General features: G+C 42.3%; 1 protein-coding gene across 1 annotated transcript in view; it reads right to left on the reverse strand.

Annotated features, from left to right (window-relative positions):
• The window catches only part of diaph1 (diaphanous related formin 1), a 102,429-nt gene that overhangs the window by 45,164 nt on the left and 36,840 nt on the right, over window positions 1–20,425 (reverse strand). The window contains exons 16-18 of the mRNA XM_080036038.1: window positions 19,548–20,123; window positions 17,447–17,561; window positions 17,265–17,273 (exon numbers count right to left, since the gene is read on the reverse strand). Coding sequence (XP_079892164.1) covers window positions 17,265–17,273; window positions 17,447–17,561; window positions 19,548–20,123 — 700 coding nt within the window. The remainder of the gene's footprint in view (window positions 1–17,264; window positions 17,274–17,446; window positions 17,562–19,547; window positions 20,124–20,425) is intronic.

The following is a 20,425-nucleotide window of genomic DNA, read 5'->3' on the forward strand; positions in this document are numbered from 1 at the left end:
ATATGGCTTTGCATGTTTTAGCTCCATTGCATGGCATTGTCGACATTAATATTTAATCAGGTGATCCCTGTAATGTGAAAGGATTTCCAGTACTGCAGAACCAACTCAAAAATAAACACCTCCCTTTCTAGAGCTATGTGCAGCCATCAGCTCATTGTTGTGGTTCACCAGTATGTACCGTTGTGTCCAAGTCCTTCTGTCAAATTTAAAAGCACTGTGGATAGCTCAAGTCTAAGTAAGTACAATATCTGGTCAGCACAAAGTATTGGAGTGAGCAGAGCTAATGAGTGTGTGTGGGGGAGCAAGTGGTCCTATGGCAACAGGTAAGTACATTTTGGAACATTCTGCATGCACATCAGGTGACCAGACAGACTCCCAATTAAATTCCTATTAGTCTCTGTTTGTGCTGTACGTGTAATCATGTAAAAGTTTTCCATGCCAACTCATTAGCCATACGAATTTGATAAACTAACATTAAACCGTGGTTGGTGTTCTGAGCTGGTTTTGGATTTATTTATTTTTTTTATTCAGTACAGAATGAAAGTCGACTTGCTTGGGGCACATAATCCATCACCGCTTATTTAGGTCTGCTTGCCCCCCCCCCCCCCTCCCTCTCCCCTATCTGATAAGTTACATTATTGTCATCAGTGAGACTGCCATAAGACTGCAACTGTGATGTATTTATGAGCTAAAGGACAGAAACCATCTACTTCACATGAACTCAAATTATTTTTGCATTAAGCATTATTCTATTATTTGTTTTCCAAGCTTAGGTTTTTCTGACAACCTCTGATATGTCATACATAGATTGGGGTGCAACAACAGCCAACAAACTCAAACCATCTTTCACTGACATTATGACAAAGACAACACTGGCATAAATTCAAATGTCACAAATGGATTATTTCTCTTGACCGAGTTTATAATCTTGACAAGTTTCTCTTTTATTCCACGAGCGGAAACGAATCAATGCCTCGAAGATAAGGAAACAGCACTTAAACATAAAAGAAAAATGGATGACGGCAATTGACGGTACATTAATCGGAGTTTTGGGTTATACTATGCAATGGACCCAATTTGACCTATTCAACGTCTTTCAACCTTCACTCAAATCTACAGAGACCACAACAAATGACGACCTTTTTATTTCATGATCTGTCGGGAAGGAGAGAGTTAAGCAGGAGCCAGTTGAATAAGGGGGCTGAGGCATCCAAAAGCCTATCTCCTCCAAGTCAATGCCGCGAAGGCTATCTCACACACACCTGACAGAGACAGAGTGCTGCCAATAGTGCCAGAGGGAACAAGAGTGAGGGAGGGCGGCAGACAGGGAGAAAAAGAAAAGAAGGAAGGAGGGAGCAGTAGACGGCTAAAGAAAAGGAGACACAAAGAATGAGACTAAACCAGAGGCACGAAAGGAAAGATGGATGGATAGTGAGTTAGCGCATTGGTCAGACGAGGACTATTGCTGTTTTTTAATTCAAATTTGTGTTGCTCATTACTGGGGGGAAAAGCCGACGAAATGAAAAGTTGGAGAGGGAGCGTTTTGTTATTTGTGTGTTAAGAAGACAGATGACTTATGGAGGCACACAGTGTTATAAAATAACTAAGAGCTCCAGCAGCAACCACGCACTAAAACTTTAATCAGGCATTAATAAAAACAATATCATTACAGTCTGCCTCAGGAGGTATCGACACACCTCACTGAATCTGGCAGGCAGAAGCACACACACACACACACACACAGTCGTAGAAACACCCAGGCAAACATGGACAACCTCATCGCTCATTGCATTTTTTCTGTTTTTTTACTCCAAGTACATTCCCCTCCTATTCATCCTCCCGCTTTTTTATTACCTTGCATCTATCAATCTACCTTTAAAAATCCCTGTGTCTGATAAAGGAGAAAAACAGAGTATGGCCATTCAATTGCACACACATCCACATCAGTTAGATGCCTGGAGTATAGCGAAAAAAGCATGGAAGACTGAAAGCATCGTCTCAAGGACAAAGGTAAGCCACTCAACTCCTGTCTGAAAGCAAGAGCTGCTTGGTACAGCAAAAGGGGGGCTGAGACTCGAGTCAAGCAATTGTAAGTAGCGCCGGCTCCCCAGTCACACTATTCACTACATGAAATAAATAAATAAAAACTATGAAAAATGGGAAGCCAGATACAAAATGGACATCCAGAGAGGCACACCTGAAAGCCGCAGCCCTCTTGAAAGAGCAGAGCTATAGAAATCTCCCTCACACACGCACTCTCTCTCCCTTTGACAAAGCCAGGCTGGAAGGATGAAAGCACGAGATGAAAGCCTACACGGGACCTCAAAAGACAGGATAATGGCGCCATAGAAAGCAGAGCTAGGAGTAAACAAGGGCGAGGAGAAGACTGAAAGTCATTTTGTGAATGTGCCTTGAACATACGAAGAGAAGGAAGTTGAAGGGAAAAAGAGCGTATGTGGATGGTTGCAAAGTAGCAGAGGGGTAATAAGTAACAAGGAGGATAATAAATAAAGCATTCAGAGGAGGGAGGGAGGGAGCGCACAGAGAGAAAGTAAAAAGGAGAAAAACTCAATGAGAAACTAATAAAGTCAGAAAAATCATGAAAAAGAATTACTTTACTTTTCTTTCTTAGTTGGGAGTAATCCTTGGCCTACATACACACTCAAACAGAGTGAGATATGTGTACGTGCACAGGCGTGAACGCGTTTGAACGGATCACGCACCGATAATATTACACTCCGTAATTCCTAATTAATCCTTCTAAACTGGATTATGGCACAGAGCATGACAACGCCAGGAATCCACAATTTCACCCTGATGACTGTGTGTGTGTGAGAGAGTGTGTCACTGTATTTCAACTCCTCAGTAACATGATGTTGGGAAATGAAGCTGACAGTGTTTGTGGTCCCCTATGACACACACACACACACACACACACACACACACACACACACACACACACACACACACACACACACACACACACACACACACACACACACACACACACACACACACACACACACACACACACACACACACACACACACACACACACACACACACACACACACGCACACACAGTCCCTAGACCACAGGTCTTAAAACACATGAATTATTGTGGTGACTGTCAAGAACTCCGGGCATTACTTTACACATTTTAAGTGAGTACTCATGGGGAATATGTGTGCTTACTCACATAACAGACACAGGTCCCCTGACACACTTACTAGTCCTGGTTTGAAAGCTGCCACACAAACTGTCCCCTGTGATGGATTCTGCATTACACTGCAGTCTGAAATATAACCAGAGGGCTCTACAGACACAGAGTCATTCATTTCATGTTCTATTTAACTTTATAGATGAAGACAAAACTGTGTTTTATAGCAAAACAACTTCCATTTCTGTTCACTTCTATCCCTTCTTTTTCAAGAAAGCTAAAAAGGGAAACTAGTAGATTATTGAAAGTTAGACTATGTGGATCTAAGTAAATACAGAAAGTGCACTGTTTTTGATACCCTATTGGACTTAATAGTGATTGCAGCATAATGTAAAAATGAGGGGTATCCATTTAAACATATGCCACAAACCAGGATTATGCACTGATGCATGCTTAATTACATTTCATATGATCAAAACATTTGAGTTTGAATCTGGCCAAGAATATTTGGCTAAAAGTATTAAGAAAACTAGCTACATTTGGACCATAGTATAAATTAATAACGTCATACATATTGTAGTGCTTGCTACTGTGTGTACAGTGTTGTGTTCTCTGTGTTCATCAAACCATACTGGCTACAGAGAAGATTTTGGAGGGCATATGGGTGGGGTGGAGGTTGGAGGGGGCTTGGATGGATGGATGGTGGTGGTGGTCACAGGGAGATTGATGGAGTGAGTTGGGGGGAATTAGCATGCTTTCATGCGTTCTACACCTCAGTGGAGCACCACTAGGCTTGTTGATGCCTCTAAGTGCTATGCAGTATTAAGCAGACAATCTCTCTAAGGAGGCCCCGTGGCATAGTTTGAGTGTTAGTGTGTGTTTGTGTGTGCTGACCGACTGCTAACTGTGTACAGTTAAGAACGGGCCCTAAATAACCTATTTGGCCGAACAGAGAGAGAGGAAAGGGAAGTGGAGGGGAGATTCAGTGTAGAGAGCCAAATGCTGTCAGAAGAATGAGGCATTCAAATGCTTGCTTCCAATCCTCAGAGAGAAAATGCTTGAATAAAGAAAGTAGAACGTGACCGCTTAATAGGCCGATTTTTCCCTCTCTTAGAATAATCGGCAAAAAGATACCCGATTTATTTTTATTTTTTTGTATCAAGCAATCGTGTTTAGTAGTGAAATGTATTGCTGCCCTGGAGGAAGCCTAAATGAATAGCACTAAGGCTATAGCCTATTAACAGCAGCAGTTGTGTTGTAATATAGTGTATTAATTTACACTACATTGACAGTTCCCCCTACAACCAATAAAAGAGGCCTTGGTCATCTCTTGACTGTTAATGACTTGCAGTAAGATAAAATGCTTAATGTCTTGGATTTAAAAAATAAAATAATTTGTCCGATTAATCGGTTATTGGATTTTTGTTTCTTCCATTAATCGGCATCGGCCCCAAAAAATCCATATCGGTCGGGCCCTTAGAGAAAGGCATGGAGGAGAGAAAGATTAGTAGGCAAAGAAACGCCTCGGTCCATCCCATCTTGTTCCCTCACATACTGTATACTAATAGAAAGAAAGGTATGCCGGACACGTTGATCAAGTCACCTTTTGTTAAGAGAGGCAGGCAGTGTCATCTCTCCTGCAGCTATCAAAGTAAAGAACACCGCTACGACCTACACCTCACAACACTTTAAACTCTCTGCCCAGCTCACTCAACTCACCTTTTATCACTCACCTGCCCTCACCGCTAACTCAACTCAGTTTCCTCATTTTTTACATAACCTCAATTTCCATCTCCTCAATCACCGTTGCTGCATATATCTTCACCTTTTGATCATTTGTCATTCCTCCAATCCCTCTCTCCGTGCTCTTTCACCATACACAGATCCCTCCTGCCTTCATCCGTCCATTCATTCTCTACCTCTCTCCTACACTCTACCCTCATCCGTCTTCTCTACTATACCGAAACCAAGATTAGTCTCCATCCATCCGCATCTTTGACAATAATCTCTCCTACTTTTGAAAAAGAAAAGTACCTTCAGGTTCTGAAAGTCATGTTAGCCGTTTCCTAGGATAAAACTAGGAATATTTGAACAAATAAAAAGTATTTATATGAAGCCTAAAACCTTAATATTGAAGCTTACTTTATAAAATACATTTAAAAAAATCACGTAGTTGTTTCCCATTCTAGTCTCGAATTTCAGAATGCAGGTTTGAACTTGCTACTATAATCCACTAGTGTATATGTTTTTTTTCTGGCAAACAATGCAGCAGTCTTTAATGTTTGTTTATTTGTTTCCTTCAACTGGCTTCAATCAAGCAGCATTCTTGTTATCATCAATCCGAAAAAATTTGCACTTTCCCCATAGTGGCGGCACGCTTTTTATCTTTCTTGGGTTAGCCAGCTACCTCCTGAGCCAAGACACACCTATGTTATTAGTAATTTTCTCCCTTAAAACCTGCATCAAGAAGTGCTTCTCACATTTTCAGAGTATGGAAGAAAGAGAAGGCAGCATGTTTGTAGTTCAACACCAAAAACTTCATAGCCCTGGGTATCCTTAAAGGTGTGGTGTAACTGCCTGGAACACTGTAATTGTAGATTTTTATTTAAAAAGGAATTTTGATATAAAATAACTGTTTGAAACAGCTTGACAATACCTCACATTAATGATTTAAGATTCATTTTCCAGACCTGCCAATACTTTTCTTTCCTACTTTGTTATAAGTAGTATTACATTGCAACACTGTTATGGTCTGTTGCTTTTGCAGTATTAAAACCACTATCTTCTTTGAGGCTATAGAGACACAAAAATAAAAAGTAAAAAAATAAAGTGAGAGGGGAAAAACCTTTGGTGCAAGAAATCAACATAACATTTTGAAAGCAAAAGCTCTGGGTTCTTTTAAAAAACTTTCCAGAACAAACTCAGAAAAACATTCCTGGAGAGATCTTTAGAAGTCTCTGGTGTACAAGACCATTCACCCAAACAGACAGGAGTTGCTGCTGATGCCATATGCATGCCCAAGTAGTGAAGGATTTGCTGCAAGTCTACAGGGTAACAGTTCTAGCAGAAACAGCTTAGTAGAATACTCAGAACAATACATACTAAACAAAATACACTGTGTGCAAAATTTTTAGGCAAGTTGTATTTTTGAGGATTAATTTTATTATTGAAAGGCAACTATTAGTATCTTTAAAGATAAGCTAGTTGGACCTTTTCGGGTTGAAGATGGCCTCAAAATCAACTCCCAAACCTATTGCCAGTTTCTCGAAGATACTTTCTTCAAGGAGTGGTACATGAAAAAGTCTGCATCTTTCAAGAAAACCATGATTTTTATGCAGGACAATGCTCCATCACATGCATCGAAGTACTCAATTGCATGGCCTTAAGGATGAAAAAATAATGACATGACCCCCTTCCTCACCTGACTTAAACCCTATTGAGAACCTGTGGGTCCTGCTTAAACGGGATATTTACAGTGAAGGAAATCAGTACACCTCTCGGAACAGTGTCTGGGAGTCTGTGGTTGCTGCTGCACAAAAAGTTGATCGTCAACAAATCAAGAAACTGACAGACTCCATGAATGGAAGGCTTGTGACAGTTATTGAAAAGAAGGGTGTCTATATTGGTCACTGATATTTTTTTTGACATGTCGGACATTTTTATTTGTAAATTTTGAGTGGTTTTATTATTCTCACTTTGACAGATGAAAATAAACAAGTGAGATGGGAAATTTTTTGTTTTTTTATTTAGTTGCAGAATAATTCTGCATACTAATAGTTGCCTAATAATAGCAAAACATATATATATATTCTCGTAAGAAAGACAAAAGCTCACTTTTACTTTCGTAAACATTCAGGTTTAGGTTCTTTAACATTTTGGATTGACCGAGAGCACTGTAGTTGTTCAATAATAAAATTAATCCTCAAAAATACAACTTGCCTAAAGATTTTGCACACAGTGTACAGAGACAGTAGTGCAAATACAAAATATGACTGGCATTAGTTATATAGGTACTGTATGTCATAGTTCGTTATGGATGGTCTCATTTAATATAATGTGAAATGGCACTGCTTCGTCTCCTCCTACTTTGTCCCATGACTGCACATTGAGGTTGTACTGTGTCTGCACTAACACTCATTGAAATAGAAACGGACAGGTTTGCGGTTGGGCAAGGATTGTTCCGTCTATGAAAGTGGTCAAAAACAAGCTGAGAAATGATTTGTGAATTCAGTGGGGTTTAGTCACTCCACGGGCTTTTGTTCAAGCTATAAGATAGAATTGTGTGGGTTTGACGTAAAAGTTAAGACACCAATTTTCAGAGCCAGTCAAGCTCTACTACAGCTCTTCAGATACGGTACAACCCACAAAGTCTGATCGCTCAGTTCAATACTTAAAGTAGTAACTCCATTCAAAACCATGACAAGTTACTCCTCTGCTTTCCGCCTCTCTTACTGTCGGCCCTGCTGTTGCCCGACTGCTACAGTCACCCTGCGATGCCAGTCTCAGTTTCACCCTGCAGTTAATCTGCTGGGTGGAGTGATGAGCGCTTGGGGAACAGACGAGAGGGAGATGAAGGGAACGAGGGGAATGAGAGGAGGGCGAAGTGGATGGGGAGCGAGGGCTGGCCATGTATTATTGAGCATACTGAGTGGAGTTTTGAGGGGGATAAATGTGAAAGCATGTTTAGGGACAACCTTTTTCCCTTTTCTGCCTCCTCCGCCGCCTTCTCCCTTTCCTTCATTACTCGCCCTCCCTCAGTCTTTCCAGTTTCCCCACGAGGACGGCCACATCTCTTATTCAGTGGGGAAGGTTAAAAATTCAAAGCTAGCAGGGAGGAAGTGGCGGTGGGTGGGTGGGGGGGGGGGGGGGGGGGAAGTAAGAGAGTACCTGAAATTGGTCAAAAATGTAGGAATGTCTTTAGGGAGTTTTCTCAAGTGCTAATCTAGAGAGCTCCTTGCTTTGATTAGGCGCATGTGTGTGTGCATGCGTGCATACATGCGTGCGCGCGTGCGTGGCGAGGGGTTGGGTGGTGGTAGGAGAGTATGAGGACGGGGGAGGTAGATGAATAGAGAGTGAGAGAGACGAAAAAGTGAGCAGAAGAGGGTGTAGAAACACACTTTCATGCAGCACAGTGTACTGTATAGCACACACAGCGTGGTGGTAAAAAATTAAGGTGCCTGCAGGGCGAAGCAGAACCCACGTCTCACCGAACACGACACAGGCAGACACTGGGTAATGGAGCAAGGGGCTTCAGCATACCAATACATTCACACAAACAGGCAGCTATGAGCACGAAGATACAGGAGCAAACCAATTGTAAATGACCAAGGAGCAAACAGACACACAGCCATTGTTGTACTCCCATAAGCTATTCATGAAAATCTAAAGTTCTTGTGCCTACACGTCCGTGACATATAAACAATTACATTTTAGTGTTGCACAATGTCACACGGTTACTGGTAGCAGATTAAGGTCAGAAAGTGGAGCATGGCCCTGGTCCACCAAGCTTGTAAATACCATCGGTTTGTGGCGTAAATGCCACCGGTGTAAATGTTATCTATATTACAAACAGCCTTCACGGCTAAAGACCAGGGGCCACGTTACACCAGCAGCAATAAAAGCTGGGTACAGCGCGTGCACACGGACGCACATGTGCGCACACACGCACACACGCGGAAATAACCAAGATAATGCACATTAAGAAAGTTGGTACAAGTGTGTGCAAAGTTTGTCTGAAATTGATAGTTTTAATATGTGTAGTTTTGTGAGAACCCTGAAGACATGTCTGTGCCATCAGCATAATGCAGAAAACAGTCTAATAGCAACCTAATAACTCACCAGCTAACACATCACCAGTAGGAGCTTAAGGCTACTGTTAAACAATTCAACTGAGATACGAGCCCCAGACTTTAAAGGACACTTTCAAATGCCTCTGTTGCTGCCATCTATCTTGCCTTTTCTCATTTTACAGCTGGCGTTATCGTCGCTCCCCACTAGTCCTCCATCATTTTTCTGACTCTATCCCTCGTTCATTGTGTCTTTTCATAAGAACCCCTTTATCAGGAAGAGATAAGAGAAGAGAGAGATGAGGAAATCAGGGGGGAGAAGAGGAAAAGGGAGATGGGGGTTAATGCGCCTATCTCGTCAACACCATCTTTGAAGTTGTTGCTCTTTACCGCTCTGTTTTTTATGTATGCTATCAGTGACATCAAAGTGGGCTAAGTCTCCCTCTGTGTGTGTGTGTGTGTGTGTGTGTGTGAGTGTGTGTGTCTCACTGCCCTCAGGGATAGGTAGCTAATACTGTATAAAAACAAGAGGAAGTCAATCTGCACTTTCAGCTTCACCACACTTTGACTCTTTCTTCTCCTCTCTATTTTCTATTCTTTTTCTCATGATTAACATGGTTTCTAACCATCTAAACAACCTCAGTATGACTTCCCTACTTCGTAAACCCATCAAAACCAAAATAAAAGAACCCCTCCCTTCGCAAAACACCTCAGAAACGTGGGCACGCACATGTGCAAGTACACAACGGAACACAACGCATTGATATTTAAGAAAAACAGAGGGGGAGGAAAAGAAGTATGCTGCTGTGACCAAGAGCAGCAAAAACAGGAAGGAAGAGTGGGTGGAAGGAGTGTAGGTGTGCATACATCTATCCCTTCATTCCCACAACCTTCCATCACTGGGTTTTTTCCTCCCTTCTTGGCCTCGGTGAAAAGAGACAGAATCACAAACACTGGGGATACTTAGCATCTGTAACAAGCTTTTGAGCTTATCATCCAATCCCTCAATTATACACTCACAAGCACATATACACACAAAAATTACAAACATACTCACAGGCACGCACACGCACACGCACACGCACACACACACACACACACACACACACGCTCAGCTACCGTTTCACTGGGAACATTTAAATAGTAAATGGTGTTGGTATGACAGATTGGAAACTGGCTGGCTGGCCGACTGGCAGGCTGGCTAGCTGGGAGAGGAGCGGAGTGAAGCAAAGAAGGCCTATTCCGTTTAAAAACAGGATTATCTCCAGGAAAAAGAAAAGGTAGCAAGGAGATTAGGCACACAGAGTGGTAATGCTCCGGCATGAGTACACTTTGCTCATTTGCATGTAAAACAGAGGAGAGAGATATAAGGAGGGAGGCATGGAGGGAGGGAATGGTATGAAGAGAATGAGTGGGACAAAAGCGTGTGCCAGTGTGTGTGTGTGTGTGTGTGTGTGTGTGTGTGTGTGTGTGTGTGTGTGTGTGTGTGTGTGCATGCTTACATGTGTACGCAAGAGTGTATATGATTCTGCTTGTGCATGTGAGTGAGCCGTTGCAGTTGGCAGTGAGAGCCAATGTGAGCACACACACAGATGTGTTTGAACCTGATAAGGCCTGATGAATGAGCGGCGTTTTTGCGGCTGTTCCCCAACCATAAAAGAGATGGCGAACGAGGGAGCGCTTGCTATTGCCACACTGAGAATACACACCGGGGCTTAGAGAGCGAGCAGAGCCAACCTAATGCATCGCTACTGTTAAAGGCTTAAAGAGGTATCATTAGGATTTAAACGTAAGCGAAAGGTACACGTAAACATTTAGACATGCAAACAAAACCAAACACAACCTAAAAACAGGAAATCTTTCATTTACAGGTAATACCTGTGTATTGAAAAGCTAGTCTCCATATGGGCTATACACTGTGTGCAAACATTTTAGGCAAGTTGTACTTTTGAGGATTCATTTTATTATTGAACAACTACAGTGCTCTCGGTCAATCCAAAATGTTAATGAACCTAAACCTGAATGTTTACAAAAGTAAAAGTGATGTTGTGTCTTTCTTACGAGAATATATATATGTTTTGCTATTATTAGGCAACTATTAGTATGCAGAATTATTCTGCAACTAAATAAAAAAACTAAAAAATTCCCATCTCACTTGTTTATTTTCATCTGTTAAAGTGAGCATAATAAAACAACTCAATTTACAAAGGCAACTATTAGTATCTTTAAAGATGAGCTAGTTGGACCTTTTCGGGTTGAAGATGGCCTCAAAATCAATTCCCAAACCTATTGCCAGTTTCTAGAAGATACTTTCTTCAAGGAGTGGTACAGGAAAAAGTCTGCATGTTTCAAGAAGACCATGATTTTTATGCAGGACAATGCTCCCTCACATGCATCAAAGTACTCAATTGCATGGCTAGCCAGTAAAGGCCTTAAGGATTAAAAAATAATGACATGACCCCCTTCCTCACCTGACTTAAACCCTATTGAGAACCTATGGGCCCTGCTTAAACGGGATATTTACAGTGAAGGAAATCAGTACACCTTTCGGAACAGTGTCTGGGAGGCTGTGGTTGCTGCTGCACAAAAAGTTGATCGTCAACAGATCAAGAAACTGACAGACTCCATGAATGGAAGGCTTGTGACAGTTATTGAAAAGAAGGGTGGCTATTTTGGTCACTGTTTATTTTTTTTTACATGTCGGAAATTTTTATTTGTAAATTTTGAGTTGTTTTATTATTCTCACTTTAACAGATGAAAATAAACAATAGTTTTTTTATTTAGTTGCAGAATAATTCTGCATACTAATAGTTGCCTAATAAAAGCAAAACATATATATATATATTCTCGTAAGAAAGACAAAACCTCACGTTTACTTTCGTAAACATTCAGGTTTAGGTTCATTAACATTTTGGATTGACCGAGAGCACTGTAGTTGTTCAATAATAAAATGAATCCTCAAAAATACAACTTGCCTAAACATTTTGCACACAGTGTAGGTGCAGTATAGATTGATGTGTCTCACAGACACCACTGTTCTTAGACCCAGGGCTAAGTGTGTGGTCATTTGTTGTTGGCAAAAAAGCGGTAGGAAGAGGAAACATGGATTACTGGTATGAGTAGAGAAATGGCTGCATCCAGAAATTGGAAGGAATTAGAGAGAATAGAAGGAAAGTAAGACTTTTTTATCCAGCTCTGTCTACAGCATTAGTGACCCTTGCATTAACCTGCTTTTCTTTCTGCAGCCCCAGCCTGAACGCTGCATGATTTATTAACAAGGCCCGCTACTGTGGGCTTCACAAATACAAACATACACACAGAGATATACACACATACAAACACACAGAGAACTTGAAACACATTATACAAGATTTCAAAGCCAATACTAATTTAGAACAATTGCAAGAGTGCACACAAACACTCTAATGGCTTAATACAGTGTGCCCATTCCTCATTTAGTCATCTAAGTGCTTTATTAGTAGATATTTTAAAGAGTCTCAGGAGACTGCACGCTCTGAGTCTAGTACACAACCCATAAAGTGTTATCTAAAACTCTCCCCTAATTACTCACAAACATACACACACATGCAAACACCCTCACAAGAACTTACAAAGTCTCTTAGTTGGGACCTACAGGAGATCAACAGAAAGGAAAATATGAAAGTGGAACGGAAGAAGACAATGAGTGATCATCTGACCATTGAATAAGAGAAACATGATCGGAACAGTGCAGCAAATAGTTTGCAGTGTTTTTGAATTTTTAATAGTAAAAAAAAAACACCAGAAGACTGCTTTAGTCATGTCATTAGCATGGGTGTGTTTTCTTTTGACTGACAATGACCTTGAGCAGGTGTCACAAAACAAAAACAAGTCACCAAATGTTGTGAACTCTGTTTAGCAGAAGCTTTAAAGTCCTGTTCAACAACAGATGTTCCATGATTCTCAATGCCTCTTGGCCTGTTATTGCTAATACATTAAATATCTCATCTCACCCCTTCAACTGATTGGTCTACAACTTGAGGCCCGCAGGCGAGCACACGCACAACACACGCACGCACACAGCACTTTTCTTGCTGATTGGTGGCTCATTAAAGTAAAAAGTCAATGGAACAGACCTGAGAGGAAACTCAGCAACACAAGTACACGGTGCATGCAGACACACACACACACACACACACACACACACATATGCCTACAGAGAAGGAAATTGATTTCTTCAGAACACAGGAAGATCAAAAGGCTTATTATAATTGGTTTGTAAATGTGGCTGAGCTCACCCACCCACTCAAATGGAGCACATACACCAACATGAAGACACCTTTTGCACTGACAAACGTGCATTCATCTGATATAAACCTGTTTGTTTTGTATAGGAGGCAAATATTTTTTTTTTTTTTTTTTTTTTTTTTTTTTTACATATGTAGCTGTTTAAAGGAGCAATATAGGTATAGTGGATGATGGCATGGAACTATGGGTGGAGGGATCTCCAAAAAAGATAAAAATTAGGTCGCCGTACTAAAACAAAGCACATAAACTCAGCGATAGAGACACGGAAGAGGGAAGGTTGTAAAGGCTAGAGAATTGGGATATGAAAATGATCCTCACATTATGAGGATTAATAACCATGTATGCTCCTGGCCCTTTTCTCTCCCGAATCAAATTAATCAGTGCCGCTCCCCCAAGCCCAACCTTTCCCTCTGCTCACTCTTCTTTTTTCTTTTTTTTTCCACCCACCTCCTCCTCTTCCTCCTCCTACTCTCTCCATCCCGCGCTCTGTCTCATTCTTTTGCTAATTGGGCTATCTGAGGGGCCGACTTCAAAAGGCACCTGCTATCAAACACGGATGAAAAAGGGAGAAAAGGACAGTTCAGGATATATATATATACCCATATTAAATGAAACGGTGTATGAATTCTAGCTTCGTCACGGTCCCCCTGCATTTACCAAAAAAACTGGCCAACAATGTATAAAAATGACCTCTGTTTGGACACTGCTCAGCCGTAACTATAACTTTTGTTGTTTTTACTGAAGAAATCAGTTCCTGAAAACCATTATTTCACAGCAGCACTGATAAATGCTGTGTTCTACTTGGTCAATCACGGCATTCTACGGTCCATTATTTCCCCTTTGGACCTACGGACATTGTTCTGATAAATCACTTGCTGTCAAATCAATCCGCTGAACTCTTGTCCACACATCTGACAGGAATATAGAGTGGAAGAAGATGGCAGTATAACAGCAGTGTGTTTCCAACTCAAAAATTGGAGTGGAATTTGGCTGGTCACATACTAATAAACTCATGTGAATACTCTGGATGGAGCTTAAAACAGAATTTTATATCACATCATCTCGCTGTACAGATGTACAGTGTAACAGCTTGCTATTATCTGAGACTGGGCATCAGTTCAACCACAGTCAAAAGCTATAGGAACATAACAAAACGCAGCATGCAGAGTCTTATTAAAAATATATCAGCACGCATTTTACCTGCATAAAAACAAAAGCCACCACTTTAAATGTCCCCTTCAACCTCAATATGTGTCATGGAGGAACATTTTATTTATCATCATAAAACACAACAACACGGCCACACTGGACCACAAGAAAAAATAAATAAAGAATGTGCCCCGACAGCTCCCAGAGGTAGTGCCCCTTCTGAAAACAGCTTGCATTCGAAATATGCCAAACATAATTCATTTTATTGACTAACTATAAAATGCACATTTCTCATTTCCCTTGTTGACAGCTTAGTTTTGTTTGTCTACCCTGGTGTATAAGTTGCTCAGCAGCACACTACTTCTAACAATGGCCACGGCTGCAGTGGCTGCAAGTTAAACAGTTTGAGAAGAGAAAGGTGAAAAGTCTTGAGGTAAAGAAGGCTTGACTGGAATTAAATATTCTCCTAGACATGTTAAATTACTGCCTGACCTTAGACCCACGGCTGAAAACATTTAGCCTATTAGGCACAAGGCAACACTGAAATATGAATTTATCAGGCAGAAGGAGCAGGTGTGTGTTGATAGCTAAAAAGAGTTAAGAGGGATCAGGAGCATTGCTACATTTAGAACAGAAAAAATATACACAAACCCACCTAAATGCAAACTATTAAGCAAATATTAAAGCAATGCTCCATGACAGATGTGCAACAGATGCTTATAGATTCATAACACCAAAATAAACAAACAATTATTTCAAGGTGTCAAAGAGCAGCTTCGATCGAGAAGCTTCGCTTGTGGAAATGCCGACACTAAGTAAGATTTCACAAGATCTGCCCTTTAAGGGAATAATCCATTTTAAGATAACAAAATAAATATAAATAATAGATAGCCACTGATTTATTACGATTGACCAGGATTTTTTAGCTAATTTCAAACATGTCAGAATTTAAATACACTGAACTTTAGCTCGGAGCAATAGTGGGAGCTAAACTAAACTTGACCCTGTTTTCAATAATAAAGGAGAACAGATAAAGATACATAGCTAGAGATATTGTATACTGGCAGCAAATACAACTAAGTACATTACATAAAGAGCAAAAAATACAGGCATGAACTGTGTACAGCCAGAGTGTATGCGTCTCTCACTATCACTTCTCTGCTCTTTCACCGAGCCTCAGAGGTCACCCTTGACCCTGCCCTGAGCACACTGGCCCCCCTGCTGCATGTCTCTCTGTGTGTGTGTGTGTGTGTGTGTGTGTTTGTCTGTGCCAGCGTGCATGCGTGCGTGTGTGTGTGCAAACCCAGCTGTGCTACTGGGCAGCTGATGAAGAGGAGGGAGAAGGGTCAGGGAGGGTCAGCAGTGGAGCAGTGTGGTGTTGGTCTGCTTTTGCCTGGTAACGAGGGATGATGGAAGGAGGAGGAGGAGGAGTGAAGACGGGGTCCCAGAGGTGAGGGATAAGGAGACGGACAGGGAGGTCAGCAGGAATATATTAGGCCTTGAGCAGTGTGTTAAAGCAAGAGAAGGAAAGATGGAGGGGTGAAGAACAGTTTATTCCTAACTACAAATGTAATACACAAACACACACACACTAAGGCTTGAAGCTTTAATCATTTTTTTAGGGCGACATTTGGGCTGCTGCTTACTCAAATGTGGCACCTGTCACATGATTAGATTTCCAAAAGTAGCGCCTCTAGTACAAGAAATGAGAACTATTGTTGCATCAGGAATGTGTTTAAAAAAATACTGTAATTGGTGAGTGACAATTTGACTGACTACAGGGAATGAGATAAAAATAATAATAATAAGAGCAGAGACGCAGGGCCGCAGAAAACCAAAAGACAATGAGGAAAGAGTGAAGCAAACAGAGGCAATGGCATGCTAGCTCAACAGCGAGGCAAAACCACACACACGCACACGCACACACACACACACACACACACACAGGGCTATGAAAAGGCCATGGTGTCTTTATAGTCAGCTCTCAGAAAAGGTTATTAGACATCAACCGGAACAGGCGGCTGTCTCAGCCAATAAAATTGGAGGCGTGGGTGCACGGGCCAAGGGGCTGGGAAGGAGGGGGGCTGAGGCTCGAATCAAGGAGTGACAGGCGGACATTAGGACTTGCTATACAGGTGAATGCAGATGGGACAGCTGCCAACACTGACATTTAACTGACATCAACAGCTAGCGTCAGCCATGTGTGCAGGCGCACTTCTGTTTATGTGTATGACACGAGCCAATGCCTTAGTGTGTATATGAACTGAGACTGAATATGAAGGTCAGATGGGATTACACACACACACACAGACACACACACACACAGTCTGTCTATGATTTCCTGGTGTCCAGGTTATGAAATGAATATGGAGGAGTTGGAGCAGAAGGCTCAGTGACACTGGGACAAGGTGATAGGAGTGGACAGGTGTGCATGTGTGAGCGTTCGCCTGTGTGTCAGCGCTTTGTGCCAGGACAGCAGGTGGCTAGTCAAAGGACATCAGTGACCTTCTCCTTATCCCTCCACCACTTCCCCTCCTCCTCCCTTTGTCCATCTCTCCCCTCAGTCCCCCCTCCCCAAAGTCCCCAATTTGTCTAACCCGGTAGTGAGCGCTTCTGTCTCTCTACACAACAAGTCCTGGGAACATTGAGAAAGTTGAAACACCTAGGCAAACACAGGTGTGGGTGGTTTATTCATGAACTTGTGCGGGAGGGGATGTTTTGACACGGCGTTGTTGAATAATGTAAATGTGCAGTGTGTCCTTCCAAGAAGAGGAAGGGAAGGGTGAGAGAAAAGCCTGGCCAAGATGTCTGGGAAAACACGACTCAACGGAAGTTGGTGTGTGTGTGTGTGCGTGTGTGTGTGTGTGTTTGATATTTCTTACCTTTAGTGGCTGATGGGAGCAGAGCAAAAGGATTGAATAGACATGGGAGTCGAGGAGAGAGAGAGGGCAGAGACATGGGAAAGATGGGGGAGAGAGAGAGAGAGAGAGAAGGACATTTGTCATTACTGTGAAATTGGACATGATGACAGCTGCAGTAAAAGCACGGTGAGTCAGACACTCACTCTTTGTCTGCGAGGAGAAGGCCAGGGTGAGTTTGGCGAAGAGCTCGTTGTTTTCATACTTCCCCTCTTTCGCCTTGGTCCAGAAACTGTCCTCAGAGAGTTCCTCAGGTGCAATCTAAGAGAGGGACAATGCAAGTATGGACAGAAAGAGGAAGACAAAATGGAGAGAGAGATTTTAAATTAACCATATCATCACATTTTACAAACATGGTCATCTGTGCACCTGGCAAACAATGAGATGAGCAGATGAAGAACGAGACGGAACAAAAGAAACAGCAGGGCTGTAAAAGGAAGAGGCAGTGGTATGAGGGAGGGATGAAGGGTTAGGGAAGGAAGGAATGCACAAAGACCAAAGGGAGAGGAGGACAAGCAGTCATTTTCTATAATCTTTGCACACTGAGCCTCTTGAGCTCCCGAGTTTCGTACAAGACACATTGCAAAGAATTACAGAAAGGTTTCAAATTTTTTTCTACTCCCCTATTCTTTCCTTTATTCTTTCTTTCCCCTGACTCAGGGAGCGGGCTGACTCTGTATCCTTATTGGTGTAGCTCTCTCTCGCTCTCTCTCTCTCTCTCTCTCTCTAATTCGCACAAGTCATAATTAACTTTATATGTTTTCCCTTCACTTTCTGAGAGATCTCATCAAAGGAAAAAGAGAAAAAGTGAAACAAAGGGCGAGTAAGAAAGCAGTGCTAGTAAATTTAAAAGATATCAGGCCTTTCATTATGGACAAAGCCTCAGGGATGGGGGGGTGACGAAGGACAGAACAGACAGAGAAGTAAGGCGAGGAAATGTGATATGGGGATGAGCCGAAGGAGCAAGAAAGAAAAAGCAAGAGAGCACACAAAAAAAGAGGATGAGAGCAGGCCAGAGAAGGAAAAAAAAGTTAATTTAAATTACAAAAGAATACTGTCCTTTCTAGCAGCAATTTAATTATCTTTCAGTGGCGCAGTTAAAAGAAGGCGGCTTATTAAAAAGCAATTTCTGTGACATCCTCGTCAAACACTCAACCAGCCAAAAGAGAGAGAGAGAGGGAGAGGGAGAGAGAGGCTAAATGCTGATGAAGTCTGCTGAAGCCATTAAACAGTAGCTTTAGGCTAAAGAAAGACAGAGGGCTGTTTTGATGTTTTTAACTATCACAGATGAGAGGGAGGAGAAGAACATGAAGCACATAGTCATGAGATACACGTATGCATGCAAGTCACTTGAGGTCAGAATGTCACTATTAGACCTCCATCTCAAATTTCTCTCAACACGGTTGCACACACAAAAAAGCACACCCCCTGAGCCATTTCACTCTGTAACTTAGCACGGTCAAATAAGGACAAAACTTTAAATTACATTATAATGAAATCCCTCCCTGTGCGTACGTGAGTGCTATCTGCATTTGATAATGAGGAGATGAAACACATTATATTATATTTTTAGTCTCATTTATAATACTGGTATGATTTCTAGCATCAAGGATATGTTTGGATGAACCAAGGCAATGTTTATAAACGCCATGGGCCTAATTCAATCAAATATCTGTGGCAGGAAGTGTGCACCACAATGAATAGGAGGTCACATATCATATCACTCATAATCGGGTTCAAATGTATTAACTTGGGTTTCAACTAGAAACTGTTTTCATGGTGCAGTGTCTACTGAAAAAAAACTATTTTCCTTCTCTGTCGAAAATGCTCCCTTTTAGAGCCCGTCTCTTTCAGCCCCGGCTTCCAAAACGCCCAGTCTACCCTGATTGACTCTGAAGGGTATCTGGAGGTGTGCTTATCACAGGTGAAGGTAGTGCTAAGTTAGGTTGGTAAATAAGGGGCGTGGCTTCTTCCCTTATTATGTCATAAGCTAAGATAAATCTGACTGGGGTTTTGGAACACGGGTGGAGGTGCAGAAAAAGATGGTGGGTTGTTTTTCTCATACTTTGGGAGTCTATAGCCACACCTGGCACCCGTATCAATGTCCAATGCATTTAGCATAATGTTTGACCTTAAATAACATATGGGCATTCCCTTTATTTTTCATTACCAGAAAAAAAAAATTTACTGACTTTAAATTTATTTTTGAATAATATTACAAATTGAACCATCCGTCTTAGGGCTGACCTTGCTCCAGTTGGCTCTCTTCAGCTGGACCTCTGGCTTGTACTCCTTCTTAGGCTGGAGCCCGTAAGGCAGCGGCGGTGGTGCGCCCCAGCCCCCCATGCCTCCAAACGGAGGGGGTGGAGCCATGCCCGGGAGCCCTGGTGGTGGAGGCATGCCTGGACACGGCGGCGGTGGAGGAGGCATGCCCGGACCACCAGGCAGTGGAGGTGGTGGTGGTGGCATGCCCATCCCAGGTAAGGGTGGAGGGGGTGGGGGCCCAGGCATGCCAGGGAGGGGTGGGGGCGGCGGAGCTACTGGCATGCCCGGTAAGGGAGGCGGAGGGGGAATACAAGCCTGACCGGGTAGTGGAGGTGGGGGAGGGATACCAGCATGGCCTGGTAGAGGTGGAGGCGGTGGGGCAAGAGGCATGCCCGTTTGGCCGGGTAGGGGTGGAGGTGGAGGGGCCATACCCGCATTCTGGCCAGGGAGAGGAGGGGCAAGAGGTGGAGGGGGCACACCGGATGTCATCGGCACAGGAACAGTTACTGTGACAACTTTTGTCTTGGCCTCTTTCAGATCTTTAGACAGCTTGTCAATCTGCAAGGGAAGTAAGGATGAAGTATGTTATCATAAAAATTGACAACTGTATATTTTTAAATAAAGTAATTTTTTCACAATAATATGTATTAGTTTGTTCTTCATTCCTTGAACTGACTCACTTTTCCAATGAATAGCTGTGCCAACAGAGTGATTAGATTCAAGAGAAAAAAGGCAGAACAAAAGAGGGGGAATAGTGACAGAAAGTGATTAAAGCCTGGGCAGGGTTGAGTTTTGGGAGAGATGAGAAGAGAATGGAGCATGAGGCGCTAAAAGAAAAATATAGCAGGGGGGGATTAGGT

This window comes from Ammodytes marinus (genome assembly GCF_949987685.1).
Source record: "Ammodytes marinus genome assembly, chromosome: 10".
Taxonomy (NCBI): Eukaryota; Metazoa; Chordata; class Actinopteri; order Uranoscopiformes; family Ammodytidae; genus Ammodytes; species Ammodytes marinus.